Below are 22,585 nucleotides of genomic sequence, written 5' to 3' on the forward strand. Positions count from 1 at the left end.
TGGGATAATGTGGTCCTCGGGCTTCCCTGCGGCTCCAGCCTTGCTCTTTACAGTAAATGCCTGTGTGCCTGTCACGGTGGTCATGGGGGAACAGAGGCGGAGTGTTCCCGGGGCCCCAGTGAGCACAGTCCCCCGACTTCACGTGTAGAGGGGCAGGCTCTGATGCTTGCCAAGCTGGGGACCCCCAGCAGGAACAGCTGGCCTCGTAAGCGATCACAGGGTAGAACTAGCCTATTCTATTGCATTGTTCTTTTTTTTGCAAAGGAACATAAGGGAAACCAAGGGGAATTTCTGCCCATGATTTCCAAGGTGAAGGTCACCGTTGAGGGTTGGCTATTTTCAGAGTGCTTGGGGGTTTCTGGTCAGTATGAATTTTTTTTTTTTTTTTTCTAACTCATGCACAAAAGAGGTTTGATGTTGCCTTGGAAAGATTTTCCCAGCTGCTCCGATGAACCGATTGTTGTTTTCAGTTTCAAGGGTTTTGGAGTCCTCTTGCAGCGCTGCTCTCTCGGACGCTGATGAGAATGAGCAGTAAGTGATCTGTGTCCCCAACAGAGAAGTTCTGAAAACAGACTTGGTTGTAAAATTCGAAGGCAGGTGAGGGCGACTGAGATTTTCAGAGTAGAAAAGTGGGAGGCTTGCTCTGCAACCTGCCGAAATGAGACAGCCTGGATCTTAAGTCGGCCAGATGGAGGTGAAAGAGCTTTTTAGCTTCCCGTGGGTGAGGGTGAGACAGGAGGGAAGGGATGCTTCTCATTAATTTCATTATTTATGATCCCGGCCTTCTCGGCACTCGAAACTTGCAGCACAAATATTCGGCTGTGAAACACCGTGCACACAGATGCAGGGCACGGGAATCATGCAATGTGCAAAACTGGTGGTCAGTCATTCAAGGGCCTGAACCTTGCAAGAGAGGGAGAACTCAGCCTCATGATTGAATACGTGAGCAGTCACTATTTTTGGCATGAGAATTTAACCAGAAAAATTAACAGATTTTTAATCTGTCTTAGAAGAGAACAGTTTTCCTGACTTTGGGAGTTACTGACTTAAAAATGCTAGTTCATGTGGTGTTTTCTTAGCACCTTGAGTCATATTCTCAGCTACAGCTTAGCTGAGTTTTTTTTTTTTTTTTTAAATTCCAGGATTAGAGCGTTTAACTGCTAATTGTTAGATGTCTGGGGCAAAGGTGATCTTGCTTTTTTTATATTACAGAAAACATCCTTGTGTTTCTGTCAGGAATGGATTTGCTTAAGCTTATTAGCATTCTATTTTTTTAAAAAAGGGCTGCTTTTTCTCTTTTTTTTAGTGTTTTCCCCTCCAGATCATTTATATCCTAATAGGTTGCTCAAAAGAGAATTATTTTTATAGTTCCCTATAATTTGAACAGTGACTTTCTCTCACAAAATTAATAAAATGTTCTTTTTCTTATTATATAGTATGTTTTATATGACCTTGAAAATCAAATAAAAGTATAGCCACTTTAAAAAGTTAATATTTGTTCAACATAGAAAATTTGGAAAATACTTAGTAGAAAGAAGATTATCATAGGTGGTCCAGTCCCCTCCCCCCAAAAAAACCACTATTAATAATTTTAGTGTAGCTGGGTGGGGTGGCTCACGCCTGTAATCCTAGCACTCTGGGAGGCCGAGGCGGGCGGATTGCTCAAGGTCAGGAGTTCAAAACCAGCCTGAGCGAGACCCCGTCTCTACTATAAAATAGAAAGAAATTAATTGGCCAACTAATATATATAGAAAAAATTAGCCCAGCATGGTGGTGCATGCCTGTAATCCCAGCTACTCGGGAGGCTGAGGCAGGAGGATTGCTTGAGCCCAGGAGTTTGAGGTTGCTGTGAGCTAGGCTGACGCCACAGCACTCACTCTAGCCTGGGCAACAAAGGGAGACTCTTGTCTCAAAAAAATAAAAAAATAAAAATAATAATTTTAGTGTATCTTACAGGTAATTTGAGAGTTGATGATAGTTTTGAATAACTGGCAGTAATTAAAAGCTGCTGCATTCTTTTTTTATGTCTTAATTTCTGCATAAACTGAAGATTTTTTTTTTGATAGTCAAATCATAAAGGTGAAACAGTTTTTAATTTTAATTTTTAAAGTTATAGGTTGGATATAAATGTTGTTGGTAGTTAAAGTAACAAAGGCCAAAGATTCATTCTGCTGAGAAATTCTTCAGGTCAGCTTGAGGTTTCCCAAAGGAATAATGGACAGGGCTGCCTTGACTAAGTTAAATCACAGGTCAGTTGCCACCCACTCCCGTGAAGATGCAAACAGCTGGAGAATGTGTCATCTCATCTTCCCTGCCTCCCATCAAAGGGGAGGTCACCAAGAAGCAGTGAGGTCGTTCAGAGTCGGAGAGTTGGAAGCAAAGATGAGCAGCGAGATTATGAAAATCCACAAAGTGAATCACCCTCTCCTCACCAGGGAGTCGTTCTCTATTTTTAGAAAATGTTAGATGACAGCGAGACCCCTTTCTAGTACGTTGCAGAAAGGGGCTGGTGGCCCCGGGAGAGCCCGCGTAGAACTTTGGGCGTCGTGGCAGGAACGTCAGTTATTTCATCATGCAAACTCTGCAGCCGCAAGCAAGCGTTTGGCAAAGGCAAGGTTTGGGAAGAGTCGGCTGTGAAATTATCTTAAGGGCAAGTTCAGTCCATTTGCATTTCACATTCCATTTGTCCCTCTAAAGCTTTTCTTTGCCCATTCTCCTCCCTGAACGGTAGTCTAACTGTGCTCTGGTTTTTTTTTTTCTTCCCAGCTTAAGTGAGAGCTTTTTCATGGTGAAAGGAGCAGCCCTCTTCTTGCAACAGGGAAGCAGCGCTCAAGGCCAGCGGTGTCTTCAGCACCCCCACAAACATGCAGGTGACAGCTCTAAGTTGATGCTTTTAAATCAGAACCTTCCATTGTTGGTGGTGAGCAACGTGCTGGGTTTTCAGGCCAGAGGAATCACGGAACACAGGTTTGTAATGACCTGGTGCAGGTGGAGGCTCAGGTGTTCTTTCCCGGAGCAGGCCATGCACCTTTCCCAGGTGGCACTGGCAGCTGGGGCGCCTTTGAAACCAGGTGTGTCTATGTGACCTGTCAGGTGGCCAGCAGTGTCCTGTGGGATGGAAAGATTCCCTGTACACTGTGTATCAGACAGCTGCCCGTGACAGCCCGCCTTGTTAACAAATGCACCAAAATGAATCCCAGCCAGATGTTGTCCCTTTGAAAATAACCACCCGAGGCTCTACCTACCTAGACCGGGGATGCCGTCACTTCTCCGAGCATTTGGAAAACACTCACTTGGGGAATTTCTTTAAGAGCCTTTGGCTCGCACTCTCGAAGTCCTCCCTGTGGTAGGAAGTCTTGATTCTGTCATGGTGAGTTTGGTCTTTGGAGGTGGACAGAAGTAATAGAGATCAAACCGAGTGTTAATTTAGGTACAAAAGCAAACAAGAAAGTACTAAGGCTGGTTTCCTTAGCAGACTTGACTTGAAACCAAAGGCAGTTTGAAAAAAGGAATTCCAAAAACACTTGCATACAAGTGAATCTTTGTCATGGGTTGATCGGGTCACTTCTTTGGGTGGGCAGCACATATTCGAATGTCGAGGAAGGCCTGTACCTTTTGGAACAACAGGTGATACCAGCTGGCAATTGGGGCCGGGTTTCTCCCTACCTGTGATCGTTTTGTTTGTGTAACCTCAAGTTATCCAGCTTCATTTCAGATCTGAGTGCCTAGGTTAGAATTTCATACCTTATGATTTATAGCAAACACCAAGACCCAGGCAGTATCTTCACATACCGATACTTACAATCAAGATTTAGATCTGTTTCATGCTAAGAAAATAATTGGCCTGCACAAGAAGGCAGTGTGGTTTGTGGAAACAATATTCGCTTTGGAGCCAGACAGACCTGGCATCTGGTCCCAGCTCTGCAACTTACTGAACAGTCATAGGTCGACTTCTGAGCCTCAGTTTCCTAATCTTTACGCTGGGCGTAAAATACTGGTACCTTAGAGAGTATGGAAATTTAAAATTATGCACGTAACATACCTACCTTCCAGTAGGGGGGGTGCGTGTGTGTACGTGTGCACATGTGTAGCTGTAATTATTACTACAATGACTTCCAGTATAATAAAACTATAAACAGATTCTTCATTCTTGAATTTGCTAATGGTTCTGCCCTGTTAGGAATTTAGCCATGGTTCATGTCTTAACCGTAATGCATACGACAAAGTGAGTGCTCAGTCTTTGCTCACTAAGGATAAAATGTGCCCTTCCTCTATTTCAAAGAACAGGAGGGTAGGAAGAAAGCCACTGGCTGGTTGACTCTTCTGCCCCTGAGGTCTAGAATGGACGGTGAGCTGAAGAAGGCCGAGGGGCTGACAGCTGTCCCTGGAGACTTGGTAAATGGCCTTGGGACAGGCACAGACTTTACATTAGTTCCTTTTTTTTCCCCCCTAGAAATACCATCAGGTTCCCTAAGTGAACCAGAGTCCCCCCACTAATCGCTGTGCAGAGCCTAGCACAATCCAGGTTTTAATTCTGTCCACATAGAAGTAATTCGGTTTGTCTCAGCCAGTCTGGTAAATTTGGGACCCTCTCTAGGGCTTAAATTCTTGGATTTTTGGTGTGTGTGGATGTCAGACGGGGGTTTGAATTTCTGTCTGTCAGCAGTTCCATATCTCAGCAAACAGTCCCACTGAGAGCGGTTTACCTGTGCGGAAAACGGCCCTTTCACTCAGGCATTTATCAGGCAAGGGGTGTGTTTTCACTTCCGTCTGTGCAGTTCTGTGACTTGGGGTGGGTGGTGGGAGGGCCCAGGCGAGCGGAGAACCAAGCCGTGGTGCCGTGTGGCACTGTGGCCTCAGTGACGTGACAGGTGGGTGCCACCCAGGTGGAGGAACAGGGCACGGGAGCTCCACGTCCTCCTTTAATGTGACCCATTATCTCCAAATCATCCTGTAGAAAGGAGAGCCAATGTGAGCCGTTAGAGGCCATGGAATCCTGTCACTGGAGAAAACAGAGGAGAAGGCACGGTTCTTTTTTTTTTTTTTTTTATTGTGGAAAGAACACTTAACTTGAGGTCCACCCTCTTAACTACAGGAGCAGGGTTTTTTTTGTTTTTGTTTTTTTGTGGTTTTTTTTTTTTTGAGACAGAGTCTCGCTTTGTTGCCCGGGCTAGAGTGAGTGCCGTGGCATCAGCCTAGCTCACAGCAACCTCAAACTCCTGGGCTCAAATGATCCTCCTGCCTCAGCCTCCTAAGTAGCTGGGACTACAGGCATGTGCCACCATGCTCGGCTAATTTTTTCTCTATATAGTTGGCCAATTAATTTCTTTCTATTTATAGTAGAGACGGGGTCTTGCTCTTGCTCAGGCTGGTTTCGAACTCCTGACCCCGAGTGATCCGCCCGCCTTGGCCTCCCAGAGTGCTAGGATTACAGGCATGAGCCACCGCGCCCGGCCCAGGAGCAGGTTTTTAATGACCCAATTCCTCTCCAAGGTAGGAAGTGCAATGTGGACATCATGCATCACTCTGCCTTAAAGTGAAAAAGATGCTTTTGCAAAAGGAGCAAACACCAGGTTTTCTTTTATTTTTTATTATTATTATTTTTTTATTTTAAATATTTTCCTTGAAAGACCAGGTTTTCTTTTAGAGCATTGGAATGTGTGAGCAGTATTGATGTTTCTGGGATTCTGATTGTGATCTTTTAGGGCAATTTTTTAAAAAGTATATCAAATTCTTTGAGGCACCGTACAAAATGGAAGTCGATACATATTTTCCATGAGTTATTTACTGTACCTTCTTCTAGATCAGCATCTTTACAGATGAGCCTTTTCTTCAGAAAGAAACCTATGCAAACATAATGTATAAGTTAGAGGGGGGAAGCAGCATTAGCGTCATACCTGCTGCTTACTACTCATGCACCTGGATATGGTGTCCCTCTGCAAGTGCACCCCCTTCTGCTGGGTTCTCCTGCTTAGCCACTCCTCACTCCAGTCCACAGACAACCCCTGGACCCTGGGACAGCTCAGAGAAGTTTAAAAGCCAGCCCTGGATTACTGCTTCTTAAATAATGAACAAAAAAGCGGACACAATTTTTAGCAAGAAAGGAGAAAATGACAGATTGTTGTCTACTAGAATTATTTCTCTGGGCATCCAACATACAGCTGCTGTCTATAGAGTCATGTAAACATTTCCCCCACCCCACCCCACCCCCAGTTATAGAAATAATCTCTCTCTCTTAAGGAAAATGCAGAAGAGTTTGAAGAGGAAAAATGACACTCGGTCCTTTTTCTCTCAGATTAATTCTTAGCAAATGCCTTCCTCCCAGCCATGGCTGTGGTTTCTGGCCACCTCACCCTGCCAAGTAGCGTTTGCTTGAATAAAATAACATTTTTCTCTTGGTTTGATCTATGGTTACAAAATTGCGTATTAAAAAAAAAAAAAAGTTGGCTAGGTGCCGTGGCTCGTGCTGTAATTGCAGCACTTTGGGAGGCCAAGGTGGGAGGATCACTCGAGGCCAGGAGTTGAAGACCAGTGTGGGCAACATAGCGGGACCCCATATCTACAAAAAAAAAAAAAATAGATCAGCCAGGCATGGTGGCGCACGCCTGTAGTCCCAGCTACTCGGGAGGCTGAGGCAGGTGGATGGCTTGAGCCCAGGAGTTCGAGGTTGCTGTGAGCTATGATGATGCCACGGCACTCCAGCCTGGGTGACAGAGCTTGACTCTGTCTCTTTCAAAATAGCTAAATAAATAACTGACCCCATATTGCCCGTGTTTCAGAAATTAAGAGCAACCTGTAACAAGATGACACTGAGCTGTATGTCACCCGTCCTCATCACACCGTGCTCGGGGATGGAGTGAGAGAAACTGGGACTGTGAGTCTTTGTGATGTTTCTCCGGTGGTGTAGGCAGAGGAGGAAATGTTAACTTCTAAATCTTCTTCTAGGCCTTCACAATCAGCATTTCAGAGGTTTCTTTCTAGAACGCAGGTGGGAGACCTTCTAAAACATTTCTTCGTTGGTCCAACAGGTGACCTGCCCCAGCATCTTCAAGTGATGATCAACCTTCTGCGCTGCGAAGACAGAATCAAGCTGGTAAGGGGCAACGGGCGCGGCAGGTGTCGGTTTTTAATCGTGGAACTCGGCGGGGAGCCATTGGCGAATAACAGGGGAGAACGCTCTTGCTCTTACACCACAATCGGATTCTCCCAAATGACTCACAGAAGCCAAAGCCACGCTGGCTCCTTTGTCCCCCAGGGGGCCCAAGGAGGGCTGCTCGCTCCTGTCTCTCGTCTCACGCGTTTCCTCTGAGCCAGGCACTGTCCCCGGTCCTGAGGACATGACCAAGACCCGACTTCTGATCTCAAGAATTTCATCCCAGCCTGAGCAAGAGCGAGACCCCCCCCCCGCCCCCGTCTCTACTAAAAATAGAAAGAAATTAATTGGCCAACTAAAAATATATAGAAAAGGCCGGGCTCGTTGGCTCACGCCGGTAATCCTAGCACTCTGGGAGGCCGAGGCAGGAGGATCGCTCGAGGTCAGGAGTTCGAAACCAGCCTGAGCAAGAGTGAGACCCCGTCTCTACTATAAATAGGAATAAATTAATTGGCCAACTAATATATATAGAAAAAAATTAGCCGGGCGTGGTGGCGCATGCCTGTAGTCCCAGCTACTCGGGAGCCTGAGGCAGGAGGATTGCTTGAGCCCAGAAGTTTGAGGTTGCTGTGAGCTAGGCTGACACCATGGCACTCACTCTAGCCTGGACAACAAAGCGAGACTCTGTCTCAAAATATGTATGTATGTATGTGTGTATATATATATATATAATTAGCCGGGCATGGTGGCGCATGCCTGTAGTCCCAGCTACTGGGGAGGCTGAGGCAGGAGGATCGCTTGAGCCCAGGAGTTTGAGGTTGCTGTGAGCTAGGCTGACTCCACGGCACTCACTCTAGCCCGGGCAACAGAGTGAGACTCTGTCTCCGAAAAAAAAAAAAAAAAAAAAAAGAATTTTGTCTTCACTTTTAACTCCCCGGGGAGGAAAGGTAGAAAACGAAAGTTCTCGATCTCGGCAAAGGGACGGAGGCGCCCCCTCCAAAGGCAGCCCAGTGAGGGCGTCCCCGCCGTTCCTAGGCCGTGCGGCTGGAGAGCGCCTGGACAGACCGGGTCCGCTACATGGTGGTGGTGTACAGCAGCGGGCGCCAGGACACGGAGGAGAACATCCTGCTGGGGGTCGACTTTTCCAGTAAGGAAAGGTGAGTCTAATGGGGGGGGGGGGCGGTCCCTTCTGGGAGGGGACACGAGTTGCTGCTGGCTCAGGGCTTCCGTGGTCCCGCGTCACGGGAAACATGTCCTGATGGGGGGAGGGGGATCGCGGCACGGGGAGCAGCGGGCGTGACGTTCCAGCTCCTGTGTGACCGGCACGTGCCAGAGCCGGCCTCTGCCCTCGAGGACTCAGAGTCGGCTGAGGAGGGGAAGCTGCTCCGCGCTCAGAGGCTTGACACCAGGCGCTGTGGAGAGAGGCACCTAAAGGGGAGGCCGGCAGCGGGCAGCCCGAGAGGACAAGCCGGGGACCAGCGAAGTGAGGCAGGGAAGACACCCTCGGTGGGCGTCGCAGCAGGACTCGGTCCAGTAGTGATGCCCCACGGATTCCCAAGGACTTTTTGGCAGGTCCTTGGGCGGAGGCTTGCAAGAGAGGCTTGGAAATTTCCCGCTCACTAGAGGCCACGCGAGTTCTATTCTGGACCCCATTAGGTGTGTGAAACGCAGGTGAACGGCTCGCCTGGCATCTAAGGTGAGCGAGTGCCTGTGAGGTCATTGCAAAACCTGGATTTGTGACATCCAGATTGAGCAGACTTCCTTTATTCATCATTTGTTGAGCTGCTCGCTCGTTAAGCATATGGTGGGTCTCGGTTCGGGGGTAGAAGTGGAGCAGGGGGTGCATTTGGAGCGTTCCAGGCAGAGTCAGTAGCAGAAAAAATGAGTCGTGGAGCCCGGTAGTGGTGGCTCACGCTTGTAATCCTAGCACTGTGGGAGGCCGAGGCGGGCGGATTGCTCAAGGTCAGGAGTTCAAAACCAGCCTGAGCGAGACCCTGTCTCTACTATAAAAATAGAAAGAAATTAATTGGCCAGCTAATATATATATATATATATATAAAATTAGCCGGGCATGGTGGCGCGTGCCTGTAGTCCCAGCTACTCGGGAGGCTGAGGCAGGAGGATTGCTTGAGCCCAGGAGTTTGAGGTTGCTGTGAGCTAGGCTGACGCCACGGCACTCACTCTAGCCTGGGCAACAAAGCGAGACTCTGTCTCAAAAAAAAAAAAAAATGAGTCGTGGAGCCCGGTAGTGGCGTGGTCACCGTGCACGCTTGTCTTGTTCCTTCAAGAGCTGCTGAGGGTCACATGAGTGACCAAGGCTTTGTTGCTTGCTAGAAGTAAATGAGTATAAAGGGGAGGACGTTTCTTTCGTGACCCCCCTCCCCCACCCAGTACATAATAAATAGCATTATGAGAAAGTTTTCTGCGGTACACTCAGGGGGACTGGAGTTTGGGCTGACGTGTGTGGATTGGGCAGGCTGGGAATCTGGGTCTAGAATATGTAGCATACAGTGTGTTAGGAGGCGAGCTCTGAAGAGCCACTTGGAGACTGTTGGGCTTCTTACGTTGTATCAGGAAACCTCCAGGCTCTCAGCAATGGTCAGAGCCCAGGCCAGGAGCAGTGGCTCACACCTCTAATCCCAGCACTTTGTGAAGCCAAGGTAGGAGGATCACTTGAGGCCAGAAGTTCGAGACCAGCCCGGGCAACATAGTGAGACCCCATCACTACAAAAAATTTTAAAAATTAGCTGGGGGTGTTGGTGCGTACCTGTAGTCTCAGCTACTCGGGAGGCTGAGGCAGGAGGATCGCTTAGCCCAGGAGTTTGAGGTTGCAGTAAGCTATGATGACACTACTGGACTCTAGCCTGGGCGACAGAGCAAGACCCTGTTTTTGGGAAAAAAGAAAATAGTGAGAGCCCTGTCTTTTTGGCCATTTTCCACGTGGTTGTGAGGCTTAGAGGCGCTGCGCGTTGAACAGTGTTGCAGTCACAGTTGTTCACAGGATCATCCGTCCTCCCTGTGTTCCATCAGGGGGAGGGACTTCCCTCACTGTGGTCTGTCCCAATGCCACTTTCTGATCCCGAACTGAATCCGCCCTGCAGGCGGCACCCGTCTCCTCGATCCCAGCCACGGAGCTGGTAGAAAAGTGCAGTCCTCCTGCCCTCATCTCGGTTGCAGGGCACGGCACGCCTGAAACGCCTGTGCAGACATCTCGTTTAATCCTTGAATCTCCCCGTGGGTCTCAGCCCCACTTCACATTTTACAAACGAGGAATCAAAAGCTCTCAAGGCAGAGCCGTCCCTGTAAGTAGCAGAGCTGGGATGTGGGGCTTTTCCTGTGGACCACCCGTTGGGTAGATGACGCCATTCACTCGTTCATTCACTCCCAGCTTGTCCCGTCTGTACCTGTGAGCTCTGTGGTCCCCAACCCCTGGGCCACGGACAGGTAGCAGGTCATGGCCTGTTAGGGACCGGGCTGCACGGCAGGAGGTGAGCGGCAGGGAGGGTGCAGAGCTTCGTCTGTATTTGCGGCCGCTCCCCTCCGTTCGCATCTCTGCCTCCTGTCAGATCCGCGGCGGCATTAGATTCTCCCGGGAGCGCGAACCCTGCTGGAAACTGCACCTGCGAGGGACCTAGGTTGCAGCTCCTTGTGAGAATCGGATGCCTGGGGATCTGAGGCCACAATAAATGCAATGCGCTCGAATCATCCCAAAACCGCTCCCCGCCCCAGTCTGTGCAAGAACTGTCTCCTGTGAAACCAGTCCCTGGTGCCACAAAGGTTGGGCACCTCTGTGTCAGCTCTTTCCCTGTGCCGCTTGCCCTGGGGCTGCATCCGTGAGCACAGCAGAGGTCCCGGGCGTGCATCAGGCCTGCGCACATGCACACGCGTGCGCAGGCACACACTCTGAGTCCGTTCTTTCCCAGCCAGGGTGGACAGACCTATATGCTCGTTCTTGCCCACCCCAAAGTGTCCTCCCTTCTGCCCTGTCCGCCTTTCCTCCCCTGGGCACCCCGCCTTCGATTCCCTTCTTGCCGTGCTCTGCCCTCAAACCCTCGGTTCCCCGTGCTCTCCCAGCCAGAGCCACAGCCTGCCTGCAGGTGCCAACCCCACGACCCGTGCTGGGCTCCTGAGGTCAGAGGGGACAGTCGTGAGGCCGTGCAGGTGAGCAGGGGACCGCCAGAGATCAGGAACTGAGCGGGCCTTCCTGCCCCATTGGGCCTGACGCAGCAGTCCTCCACACCCGGCCTCCTCGGGGGCTGGCACCTGGGCGTTCTTCTGTGGCTCCCACACTGCCCGGGCACCAGGCTCTCATGTTCTCACCTGGCTTGAAAACAAAGTCCTGGCTCCTGCCAGAAGCCTTTGGCCTGCTCAGGGCATGATATGCTTGTTTTTCCAAATTCCTGCTGTTAGATTGTGTTTCCTTATTCAAAAAAAAAAGAAAGAAAGAAAGAAAAAGAAAAGAAGAAAGAGATGAGTGCTGCCCCCACAGGGCGTCTTCCTGGGGTTCCCCGTGCGAGTCCGTGTCGGTGTTAGAAGAAATAGCATTGGGAGGCCGCGGCTGCTGCAGGCTCGCGCACTCACCCAGAGTTTTCTATCTGCACGTGCTTTCTTAGGTCTGAGACCACAGCTGCCACCCCCCGGGGTCATTCTTGGATTATTAATTTTTCTTTTTGTATCTTGGAACATTTTGCACGCCATGAGCACATACCACTGTCTTCCACGTTTTGCCACCTGTGAAGGATGCCCATGGTGGCATTTTGGGACAGGCCCACCTCCTGTCTAGATCTTCAGTCCCCTCTGGCTTCCCTGTTCCTGTTGTCCAGGCCCTGGGGGCGTGGAACCTGCTGCTGCTTCTCCTGTAGTTGCTCTCACCCACTTTATCCTTCGGGGTCATTCTTTCCCTGAAAAGATCCAGTTTCCCTAACTGCCTGGCCTTTCTCTGCTTCCCATGTATAGAACTCACGGGCCCTCCTTCATTGTAGAAATATTATTGTTAATTACCGTGGGACTAGTGGAAGCTCACGGAGTGACAGTGAGGGACCGATAGGGGATTTGCGGAGCTGTTACGGTGGTGCATGGTCCCTGGCCCGTGCTCTTGGTTCTAGTTTTAGTTTAAGGCCGTGAGCAGAAGCCCTCTCTGGGCTCTGCCTGCAGTGCCCACCAGCCCCTTGCCCACCTCAGTGTGTGAGGGAGGCCGGCGTAGGGATGCAGGTCCACCCCTTGCTTCATATGGGCAACCTCAGCCCTGCCCCTCGGCCCTGCCCCTCGGCCCTGCCCCTCGGCCCTGCCTGCCCTGGGCCCCCAAACTCCGTGCTCTTTGCAGCTCTCCGTGCCGTGTGCTCCCCTGCGCACCAGTCCCTGGCGTATGCTGTCCCTGCAGGGCTGGTCTTCCCGGCCTTGCCCGCACGCCCCAGGGCACCTTCGACCTGGCTTTCTGCACGTTGGATCTGGGCTCTGAAGGGACCCCCCTTGCCTCCTGCTGGCACTGACTCTGCCGCCCGGCTCCCAGAGCCCTGTGAGCCCCGTGTAAATTTTCCTTTGCAGCTCTACACGGGAAATACGCTTAACCCGCCAGGAGTGGGTGGGACTGCAGGTGACCTGAGCATTCGCCCAGCCCCAACGCTTAGTCTGATTGGCGGGAAGGGCTGCACACTACCTCCCCTGCCCCGCAGCCACAGAGGCACACGGGTGGAGGGTCCCACGTGGCGGGCGCTGCTCGGGAGGGGAGCAGCTCTGGGAGGTGCCCCCGAGGGTGCTGTTATGCAGCAGCAGCAGCGATGTAAGCGCTAGATGCCTGACGGTCCTCGGGCCTGGCCCTTGGCACGGTGACAGCAGCTTCTCACAAGCCAAGTCTTTCTTACGTGCCTGAGGAATCTCCGTGACCATCTGAGGAGCCCCTGAAGCCCTCTCTTCCTCTCTGTGTTTCTTCGGTGGCGCCCGTCTCGAAAGTTGCTGTGTCTCATTTCCCTGTCAGGACGGGCAAGACCAGGCTGAGGCAGTTTGGGAAACGGCAGCGGCACTGCGGGCGGCAGGGGTCCGAAAGTGCGCCCCAGTAGCGGTGTGAGCGCACTCCCCTGTCCTGCCACCCTGGGAGAGGATGAGGCGGGTTGGCTCTCGCTCTTCACTCTGGTGCCCTCCCGGCTACCCCCAGTGGCAGTGTGGGCCCGAGGTCAGCTGCGTGTCCCTTATACCCCCAGAGCCTCAGCTGAGGCTCGTGGAGTTGCGTCCACAGCTGAGTCCCAGACCTGTGTCTCCTGGAATTCAGTGACAAACTGTCCCTACCAAACAGCCTAAGTAAGAGCCTGTCCCATATGCATGCCCAGCAGCCCACCTGGGCCGGGCCGGGCCGGTTCCCCGCCGTGAGCCGGAAACGCACGTGCAAAGCCAGAGAGAGGGAAGACTGTGCGTGCACACGGGCGGGCACTGACCCCAGCCGTCTTCCCGTCCCCCTCGTAGCAAAAGCTGCACCATCGGGATGGTTCTCCGGCTATGGAGCGACACGAAGATCCACCTGGATGGAGACGGGTAAGGAGATCTCTTTAAATCATTCTTTCACTGTAGACTTTGAAACACAAGTTGGGCTGGGCACCCTTGGGTGATCGCTGGCCACATGCGATGGGTTCATTACATCGGGAGAAACAGCGTCACCCTCCCGTGGGCCGCACAGGAAGGTGCGTTGGTACGTTTGTACGTTCCGTAAAGGGTCGCGAGTATCAGGGGAGGCACGTTACAGGAGATCTGCCGCGGGAAGTTCACAGCCGCGGTAAACCCACACTCATCCATTCACCGTGACCGGTTAAGCAGATACTGCGCGCCCTCCCTGGGCTGGCCCCTCGAAAGTTCACGGGGAATGTGGCACGGCCGGAGCTCACCAGCTTTGGGGGTCCGGGAGAGACGCTTAGGGGGCTGCAGGGGAGGAATGGCCTCGTCGGAGCTGTGCAGGTAGCCGAGGGGTAAAGGGCCGTCTGGTTCCAAGTGCGTTCACTCCCAGGGATGTGCCTGGGGACCGAGTGCGCAGAGACAGAAAAGGAAATTCACGGTCCCTGCCCTGGGATTCCAAGCAGGTCACAGTTAACGCTGCCTCGCAGATAGGATGGGGAGGGAGAAATAAAAAAATTGATTTGTTGAAGGGTGGGATTGCGGGGATATATTTCCCTTTTTAAAATTTTGTTTTCCACCAATATATTTTTTCCATGCCATTCCAAAAAAAGAACAGGTGGGGCAGGAAATAGTAGGTGGACAGGGATGGTGGGGGACATAAAAGAGATGTCACTGGATGCTGTCCTTGCCTGGCACCTTTTGCTGGACTTGCAGTGTTTGGTGGATCTCTTATGGCTGGGTTGAAAACAAGCCCTCCTCCTTCGAGAACTATCCTTTTCCGCTTTTGCCCGCTCTGCAGCAGTGGGATTCGTGATCTCCCATCAGGCAGCACGAGACGTACTTATTCTCAGGGTCCATGGCAGGCCTGTTCCCATCATCTCGGAAGTGATTTGATTAGAAGAGTCTGATTTCCCACCGCAGATATCTTTCCTTTTGTTTTTCATTCTCAGTGGATTCAGCGTGAGCACAGCAGGAAGGATGCACATATTTAAGCCTGTGTCTGTCCAGGCCATGTGGTAAGTATAGCGTAAGGTTTTAACTCCTTAGAAATATTTTCTTACTGGTCATGCGTGGTGGCTCACGCCTGTAATCCTAGCACTCTGGGAGGCTGAGGCGGGAGGATTGCCTTGAGTCTAGGAGTTTGAGCAAGAGCGAGACTCCATCTTTACTAAAAACGGAAAAAAATTAGCCGGTGTGGTGGCATGTGCCTGTAGTCCCAGCTACTTGGGAGGCTGAGGCAGGAGGTTCACTGGAGACCAGGAGTTTGAGGTTGCTGTGAGCCAGGCTGATGCCACGGCACTCTAGCCCAGGTGCCAGAGCAAGACTCTGTCTCAAAAAAAAAGAAGAAGAAATATTTTCTTAGCTAATAGCATGAATAAAAAACTCTTCTACTTAGAAGCTCATTTGGATGTGCACGCCCGTGTGTATGTGGCAAAATAAACATAAAATTTGCCATTTTAACCATTCTTTCAGTATACACTTCAATGTCATTAAGTGCATTCGCATTGCTATACAACCATCGCCACTGGCCATTTCCAGAACGTTTGCATCATCTCAGAGAGAAACTCTGCACCCACTAAACAGTGACTTCTTTTCCTTTCCCGAAACCTCTGGTAACCTCCATTCTACTTTCTCTCTCCATGGATTTGCCTGTTCTAGATGCCTCGTCTAAATGGAGGCATACAATATCTGTCCTCTTGGGTCTCTGGCTTCTTTCGCTTAGCATGATGTTTCAAGGCTCATCCGTGTCGTAGCATGTATCAGAACTTCATTCCTTTTTAAGGGTGAATAACATTCCATCGTGTGATTAGACCGCCCTTTGTTTATCCATTCATCTGTCGGTGGACATTGGGTTGTTTCCACTTCTTGGCTCTCGTGAATAATGCCACTGTGAACATTCGAGCACATGTATCTGAGTCCCTGTCTTCAGTTCTTTCTGGTACGTACCTAGAAGTGAAATTGCTGAGTCATATGGTAGTTTTATGTTTAGCTTCTTGAGGAACTGCCAAACTATTTTCCAGTATCTAAGCCACTTTACGGCCCTGCTGGTAAAACATGAGTGTTCTAGTTTCTTCACATCCTTGTCAGCTCGTTAGTTTTCTTTTTAATAATCACCATCCTGATGGGTGTGAAATGGTACCTCATTGTGGTTTCGATTTGCATTTCCCTAATGACTATCAGGGTTGAACGTTTTTTTCATGCTTATTGGCCATTTGTTTATCTTTGGAGAAATGTCTATGCAAGTCCTCAACGCATTTCTAAATGGGATATTTTTTTTTATTATTGTTGAAGGTGTGTTTTTACAGATCTTTAGCTCCTGCTGGCCGAACTGTCACTTCAGCGTAGATTCATCTGTTCATTGTGTCTGGCATACAGTAGGCGCTCAGTGTGCTCAGTGGAAGGAGTGGCACTTTGCTAGACACTAGGCGCGTGGGGAGGCACCACACAGATGAGATTCTGTCTTCCCGAGGGTTAAAGTCTGTCGAGGAGGCCGGGCGTGGTGGCTGACGCCTCTAGTCCTAGCGCTCTGGGAGACCGAGGCAGGAGCATCGCTCAAGATCAGGAGTTCGAAACCAGCCTGAGCAAGAGCGAGATCCCGTCTCTACTAAAGATAGAAAGAAATTAACTGGCCAACTAAAAATATATAGAAAAAGTTAGCCGGGCGTGGTGGCGTGTGCCTGTAGTCCCAGCTACAGCTAGGGAGGCTGAGGCAGGAGGATCGCTTGAGCCCAGGAGTTTGAGGTTGCAGTGAGCTAGGCTGATGCCACGGCACTCTAGCCTGGGCAACAGAGTGAGACTCTGTCTCAAAAAAAAACACAAAAAACTCAAGAGAGAGCTGGTACCATCTGATAAGAAGAGTTCTGCCCAGTATTTCAAAATAATGATGCTTTCTTCTGGGACAGTGAGAGTGGTGCAGAATTCTCCCAGGGCCAGAAGTTAATATTGTCCTTTTTTTTTTTTTTTAACATCCTCTGTTACTCCACACTGCAGTCAATTCAGGACCATTTGGGGGAAAAATCATGAAATGATAATTCTGGAACATGAACCAATAGATGTCCCAGATGTTTCTTTGTGTCCCTGCATAATTTGTTGTCTGTTTCTCTCCAGGCAAGTAAAAAATAGGCCCACGTGTTTTTCCAGAAACTTCGGAATGAGAACTAAATTTAGCACACATTCAGCTCCAGCGTGTTCCCTCAGCCAGCCTAGACATAGCACAGAGACTGCAGTTGGGGAAGGGGGCGTGGATTGCAGGATTTTTCCTGCCCCCTATGGATCCGTTCTCTGATAACTCCGCCCTCCCAAGGCTCTGCTCTTCCACCTGTCATAGCCTGATTTACCCCATTCGCTGAGAAATTTTCAGCCTATATTTTTGTAATAAGAAGTAAAAGAGGTTGGCTCGATAACATGTATACATTTCTAATATTATTTTTTCTGCCCTGTTCTGCCTTCCCAAACCTCTTCTTCAGTTAGTTTGCGTATTGAAATGAGTTTCTAGAACTCATTTCCTCAAGAAATCTAAGCTATTGTAATGATGGGGGGGATAGTTAGCAACGTAAGTATTTTGAATGCAGTCAGATGTCTCCTTCCAGCTGCAAGGCTTAATTGTGCTTCTGAGGTTCAGGGTCACACAGCTTCACAAGTAAATCTTAATTCTCTGTAGCTGATTGATGGAATGTGAAATAACATTTGAACCAGCTTGACTGGAAGAGCGACGAAGTTTGTTGTTTGTTTTTTCTCCTTTTGGACATGACAAGGGACGTTCTGTCCACTCTTGGACTCGGCCAGTGACTGTGGCCAGCTCTGTGACCCAGAAGACGGGGTCTGGGGCTGCCGCGTGTCCCCGACACGCCCTCGTGTGTGAGCCCGGCTCCTGCAGGGGGTCCTGTAGGAACCTCCCTTCCCCCCCCGGCCCCGCCTGGGACCCTTGTTTGCAGGGGACAGCCCAGCCCTCCTTGTGTCTCCCCAGACCTGACCCTCTCCCCTCCGCACCCCCAGGTCCGCCCTGCAGGTGCTTCACAAGGCCTGCGAGGTGGCACGAAGGCACAACTACTTCCCCGGGGGCGTGGCTCTCATCTGGGCCACCTACTACGAGAGCTGCATCAGCTCCGAGCAGAGCTGCATCAACGAGTGGAACGCCATGCAGGACCTGGAGTCCACGCGGCCCGACTCCCCGGCGCTGTTTGTCGACAAGTAAGCGCGGCCTCTCCTCCTGCGCCAGCCCAGCCCCGAGCGCCTCACCGGCACCTCCCCTGGGCCCGGCCCTGGTCCTGCACGAGGCCGCACCTCCCCTGGAGCCCCTTGATTTCAGAGCCAGCATTTGCAGCAGGGGTTCCTAGCCTGGGCTCATGGGTAGCCTCGGGCTGGGGGAAGGGTCTGTGACCACCCCTTGCCCCTGTGACCACCATCTGCCCCTTACAGACAGATTTGGTGAGCGTACTTCCAGGGAACAGGTGCGTAACTTCCATCGGATTCTCCTAGGAGCGTGCGGTCCCCTGTGTCAGCAGCTCCTTGCAGTACTCTGTGCTCTGGCCTTCCCTCCCTAATGCCCAAAGCCGCCGCCTCTGCTCCTAGGAGAATTATTGAACGTGACCCCTGCTTGCTTGGATCCCAGAACACAAGTGCTGGGGCAGCCTGCCTTTGAGCAGCAGCGGCGGTGAGTCACATGCCCCGGGCCATGTGACCTCCGACAGCCCTGTCTGGCCACACTCGGTAAAGTCTAGTTTGAGAGGAAGGAAGTGGATCTCTCCTCTCTCGGTCGGGACTCGGCTCCCCACAGAGCATCCCCTCGGGGACGCTGCTGAGTTCGAAGAGGCCCGTGGACAGCCACAGCGTGTCAAGGAGGGGCAGGGGCGGGGATGACCGGAAGCCATGCTGTGCGAGGCCTCCGGGAAACCACGAGACAGATCGAGAGGGGAAACGATCGTTGCCTTTGAATTGTTAGAAGGGTCGCCCTGGTCAGTGTGGCCCCTCGGGTTCAGACTAGGGCTGGTGCGTGAAGTTACAGGGAGATAACCTACACTTTGATATTGTGTAGGAAGGAGATGCCAGGAGCTGGCCACAGCTGGGCCAGGCTACCCCCGGGCGCAGTGAGGTCCTCATCCCCCCGGAGGTGTCCAGGCAGACGCTAACGGGCGCAGTGGCCTGGGGAAGTCAGGCTGGCAGTTCTAGCATCCCACCCTGGGAGTGTCAGCCACTGTGGGGCCTGAGCAAGCAGTGAGTTGCCAAGCTGTCCTCCCTCCCGCCGTCTGCCCTCCGCTCTGTTGACCCCCATGGGAACTCTGGAGATGGAACAGGCTCTCCACGTACCTCTCCCTGCCCCCCGAGAGCCCGAGCACCGAGCCGCGAGCTCTCCTCGCCAAGCCACGTTCTGTTCAGACGCGGAGCAGCTGGTGTGTCTGTAACCCCTGACCTCGATCTTCCCAGACTCCTGCACTTCCCTAAACATCATTTCTCTCCAGGCCAACCGAAGGGGAGAGGACGGAGCGCCTCATCAAAGCCAAACTCCGGAGCATCATGATGAGCCAGGACCTGGAAAACGTGACCTCCAAAGAAGTAAGAAAACGCTTCTCCTCTGCCGCGTGGCGTTTGCTCGTCCCACCTGGGCAGTGGGAGCTGGCCTGGCGCCTGGTTCTCTTTGCCGGTCTGCTCCTCTGCTCTCAGAGGCTGTTTTCTGTCCCGTTCTGCAAAGGCAGCAGGGCTTGGCGGAAAGAGCACAGGCCGTGGAGTCAGATTCTAGTTTGATTCTAAATCCGCCATTTCCCAGCTTTGAGACTTGGGGCGAATTTCTTGATCTCTCTGAGCCTCACCTGTATGTCCTTTGGTGGCAGTTCTGTGAGATCTGTAAATTGCACCTGGGAGCATTGATCCGTCAACACCCTCTCCTCCTGGCTTCTGCCCCACGTTGCCTGGCATTGTACGTAAGAGACAGCAAACTCATTTCTGTACAGTTGACTACAGCATTACAGTTGACTGGCAAGCTGTAAATTCCAGACTGCCTTCTTGCTGCCTTTTAATATTTTCCTGGATCACTTGTTTTCCTCTTTCTGTTGCTTTCTGTTCAGGCAATGCAATGAGTTATAATAACAGTTTAAATAAGGTAGATCTAAGAGGAGGAGGTTGAAATTGCTATTTTAAAAACTCATATATAATCTTTTTATTAATTCATACCTTTAAAAAAAATCATATTGTGCTACGTTTCCAAGCAATATGAGACTGATTTTAGGTTCTGTGATGTATTTGATATGTGATTGTAAATCACATAGAAATTCAGTAGAAAAGATCTCATGGAAATCAGATGCCTTATTTGAAATAATAAACTTTCCCCAGTTGGATTTACTTTGAGGCTGAGTCACCTGCATTCCTGCCACCCACGCATGTGTGCTGCATGTGTCTAAATGTGTTACTCTAAAAAGAAAAAAAAAAAGAAAAGCCACCTTTTTTGGAAACAGCCACCGTTCCTCTCGTAACTTTAATTCTTTGGAGGTGGACAACTGTTGTGTTTAACAAATCACTTCTCCTAATATTTTCCACCCCACAGATCCGCAATGAATTAGAGAAACAGATGAACTGTAACTTGAAAGAATTTAAGGAATTCATAGACAACGAGATGCTCCTTATCCTGGGACAGATGGACAAACCCTCCCTCATCTTCGATCACCTTTATCTCGTAAGAGGCACAGCTCTGGCGGGACGGAGTGTGGGGGAGGCGGGTCAGACCTTGATGGTTTGGCGCTCGTAGCAGGGCAGAGAGGAAGGAAAAGCAGACAGAAAGCTCGAGTTCCTGGAGCCTCCGTCCTGACTGACGGGAACTCCCAAAGTTCTCTGGCCTGCAGGCCACACTGGCCTGCTCTGGAGCCAGATGCGTGAGACGTGGCTCTCAGCTGAGCTGCAGGGAGTCGCTCCGGAGCAGTTGGGCACGAGCAGCTGTTGGTTGTTTTCAGACTCTCAAACCCTTTGTCATCTTCGCTCGCTAACATGCAGGCCCTGCCCAAATGGTCTGCGGGCCCCAAAGCGCCCGCTACTAAAAGGAGGCACTCTCACCAAACCCCAGAGCTACGCCTAGGCACCCCGAGACAAGACGTGAGAAACAGCAGGGAAGACAGATCACACAACCGAAACGTAGCTTCCCCTCCGAGCCCGTCCCGACAGCTCCTCCCAAAACTGCTCCCAGAGCCCCCTGGAAGAATCTGCCCTGGTCCTGCAGCTTTTGGGTGGCTTGCACCCACTCCCTGCACCACCTCCGTGGCTCGCCCAGACTGTCTTAATGCCGTAAATCTCCATAGAAGGCAACTGGCACGTTTGCAAAGGCAGAGAGACTATAGAGAAAGGCATGTTACTAAAATTAGAGCGGCCGCATGGTGCGATGAAAATCAACCCACCAGGGCCCGCGTTCCCCCTCTTCAGCCTGGGAGGCTGAGTGTGACTTTGCAGAAACTCACTTTGCTGCTTTTTTTTTTTTTCTTCATCTTATACCTCCTGGGATGATGATGAGGATTAAATAAAATATAAGCTGAGCAGAGAGGCACAAGCCTGTAGTCCCATATACTCTGGAGGATCCCTTAAACCCAGGAGTTTGAGGATACCCTGGGCAAATAGCAGGAAAAAAGAAAGAAAAAAAGAAAGAGGGGAGGGGAGGGGGGAAAGGGAGGAAGGAAGGAAAGAAGGGAAGAAAGGAAGAGAGGAAGGGCCTGTCGTGGTGGCTCACGCCTGCCTGTAATCCTAGCACTCTAGGAGGCCAAGGCAGAGGATTGCTCGAGGTCAAGAGATTGAAACCAGCCTGAGCAAGAGCAAGACCCTGTATCTACTATAAATAGAAAGAAATTAATTGGCCAACTAAAAATATATAGAAAAAATGAGCCGGGCATGGTGGCGCGTGCCTGTAGTCCCAGCTACTCGGGAGGCTGAGGCAGGAGGATCGCTTGAGCCCAGGAGTTTGAGGTTGCTGTGAGCTAGGCTGACGCCACGGCACTCTAGCCCTGGCAGCAGAGTGAGACACTGTCTCAAAAAAAAAAAAAGATAGAAAGAGGCCGGGCGTGGTGGCTCACGCCTGTAATCCTAGCACTTTGGGAGGCCGAGGCGGGCGGATTGCTCAAGGTCAGGAGTTCGAAACCAGCCTGAGCGAGACCCCGTCTCTACCAAAAATAGAAATAAATTAATTGACCAACTAAAAAAAAAAAAATATATATATATATATATATACAAAAAAATGAGCCAGGCATGGTGGCACATGCCTGTAGTCCCAGCTACTCGGGAGGCTGAGGCAGAAGGATTGCTTGAGCCCCGGAGATTGAGGTTGCTGTGAGCTAGGCTGACGCCACGGCACTCACTCTAGCCTGGGCAACAAAGTGAGACTCTGTCTCAAAAAAAAAAAAAAAAAGATAGAAAGAAAAGACGTATTTAAAGCATCCAGCATGGTTTCTGTAGGTGCTAATAAATGGTACCCAGTGTTAGAGGAGAAAGTGCTTCCTGGGAATGCTGATGAAATACATTTGCTGCTAGAGACATGAGTGACGTTGTTTCCTGCCTGTGGGGAGTCATTAGAGTTCTCCAAATGCATTCATATATGTCATGATATCTATATGGCTATATATATGGAGAGAGAGATTTAAATGTATTTGTATGTATAGATCTACATAGATTCCATATTTATACATTAAAATGTATATATACATGTGTGGAGTTGAAGACTCTATCTTGAGAGGTGTCTGGGAAGCCGATTGATTTCCCTGGTGACAACATAAGGCACCTTCGTCCCGTCTTTCTCCACTAGGTGGTGGTCACGGCCAGGGGGACGCTCACAGCCTTAGCGGAGCTTTCCTTATTTTTTTCAGTGTGGTTTGGTGCTTTATGTCACTTTTTCCATGAGAGATACTAAAGGAATTTTTATGTCTT

At 50.7% G+C, this 22,585-nt stretch overlaps 1 protein-coding gene across 1 annotated transcript in view; it reads left to right on the plus strand.

Annotated features, from left to right (window-relative positions):
* The window catches only part of SSH1 (slingshot protein phosphatase 1), a 65,429-nt gene that overhangs the window by 25,106 nt on the left and 17,738 nt on the right, over positions 1 to 22,585 (plus strand). The window contains exons 3-10 of the mRNA XM_075996639.1: positions 2,767 to 2,870; positions 7,029 to 7,093; positions 8,129 to 8,250; positions 13,550 to 13,618; positions 14,644 to 14,709; positions 17,690 to 17,884; positions 19,153 to 19,246; positions 20,232 to 20,360. Coding sequence (XP_075852754.1) covers positions 2,767 to 2,870; positions 7,029 to 7,093; positions 8,129 to 8,250; positions 13,550 to 13,618; positions 14,644 to 14,709; positions 17,690 to 17,884; positions 19,153 to 19,246; positions 20,232 to 20,360 — 844 coding nt within the window. The remainder of the gene's footprint in view (positions 1 to 2,766; positions 2,871 to 7,028; positions 7,094 to 8,128; positions 8,251 to 13,549; positions 13,619 to 14,643; positions 14,710 to 17,689; positions 17,885 to 19,152; positions 19,247 to 20,231; positions 20,361 to 22,585) is intronic.

The sequence above is a fragment of the Microcebus murinus genome, chromosome 22 (assembly GCF_040939455.1).
Source record: "Microcebus murinus isolate Inina chromosome 22, M.murinus_Inina_mat1.0, whole genome shotgun sequence".
NCBI lineage: Eukaryota > Metazoa > Chordata > Mammalia > Primates > Cheirogaleidae > Microcebus > Microcebus murinus.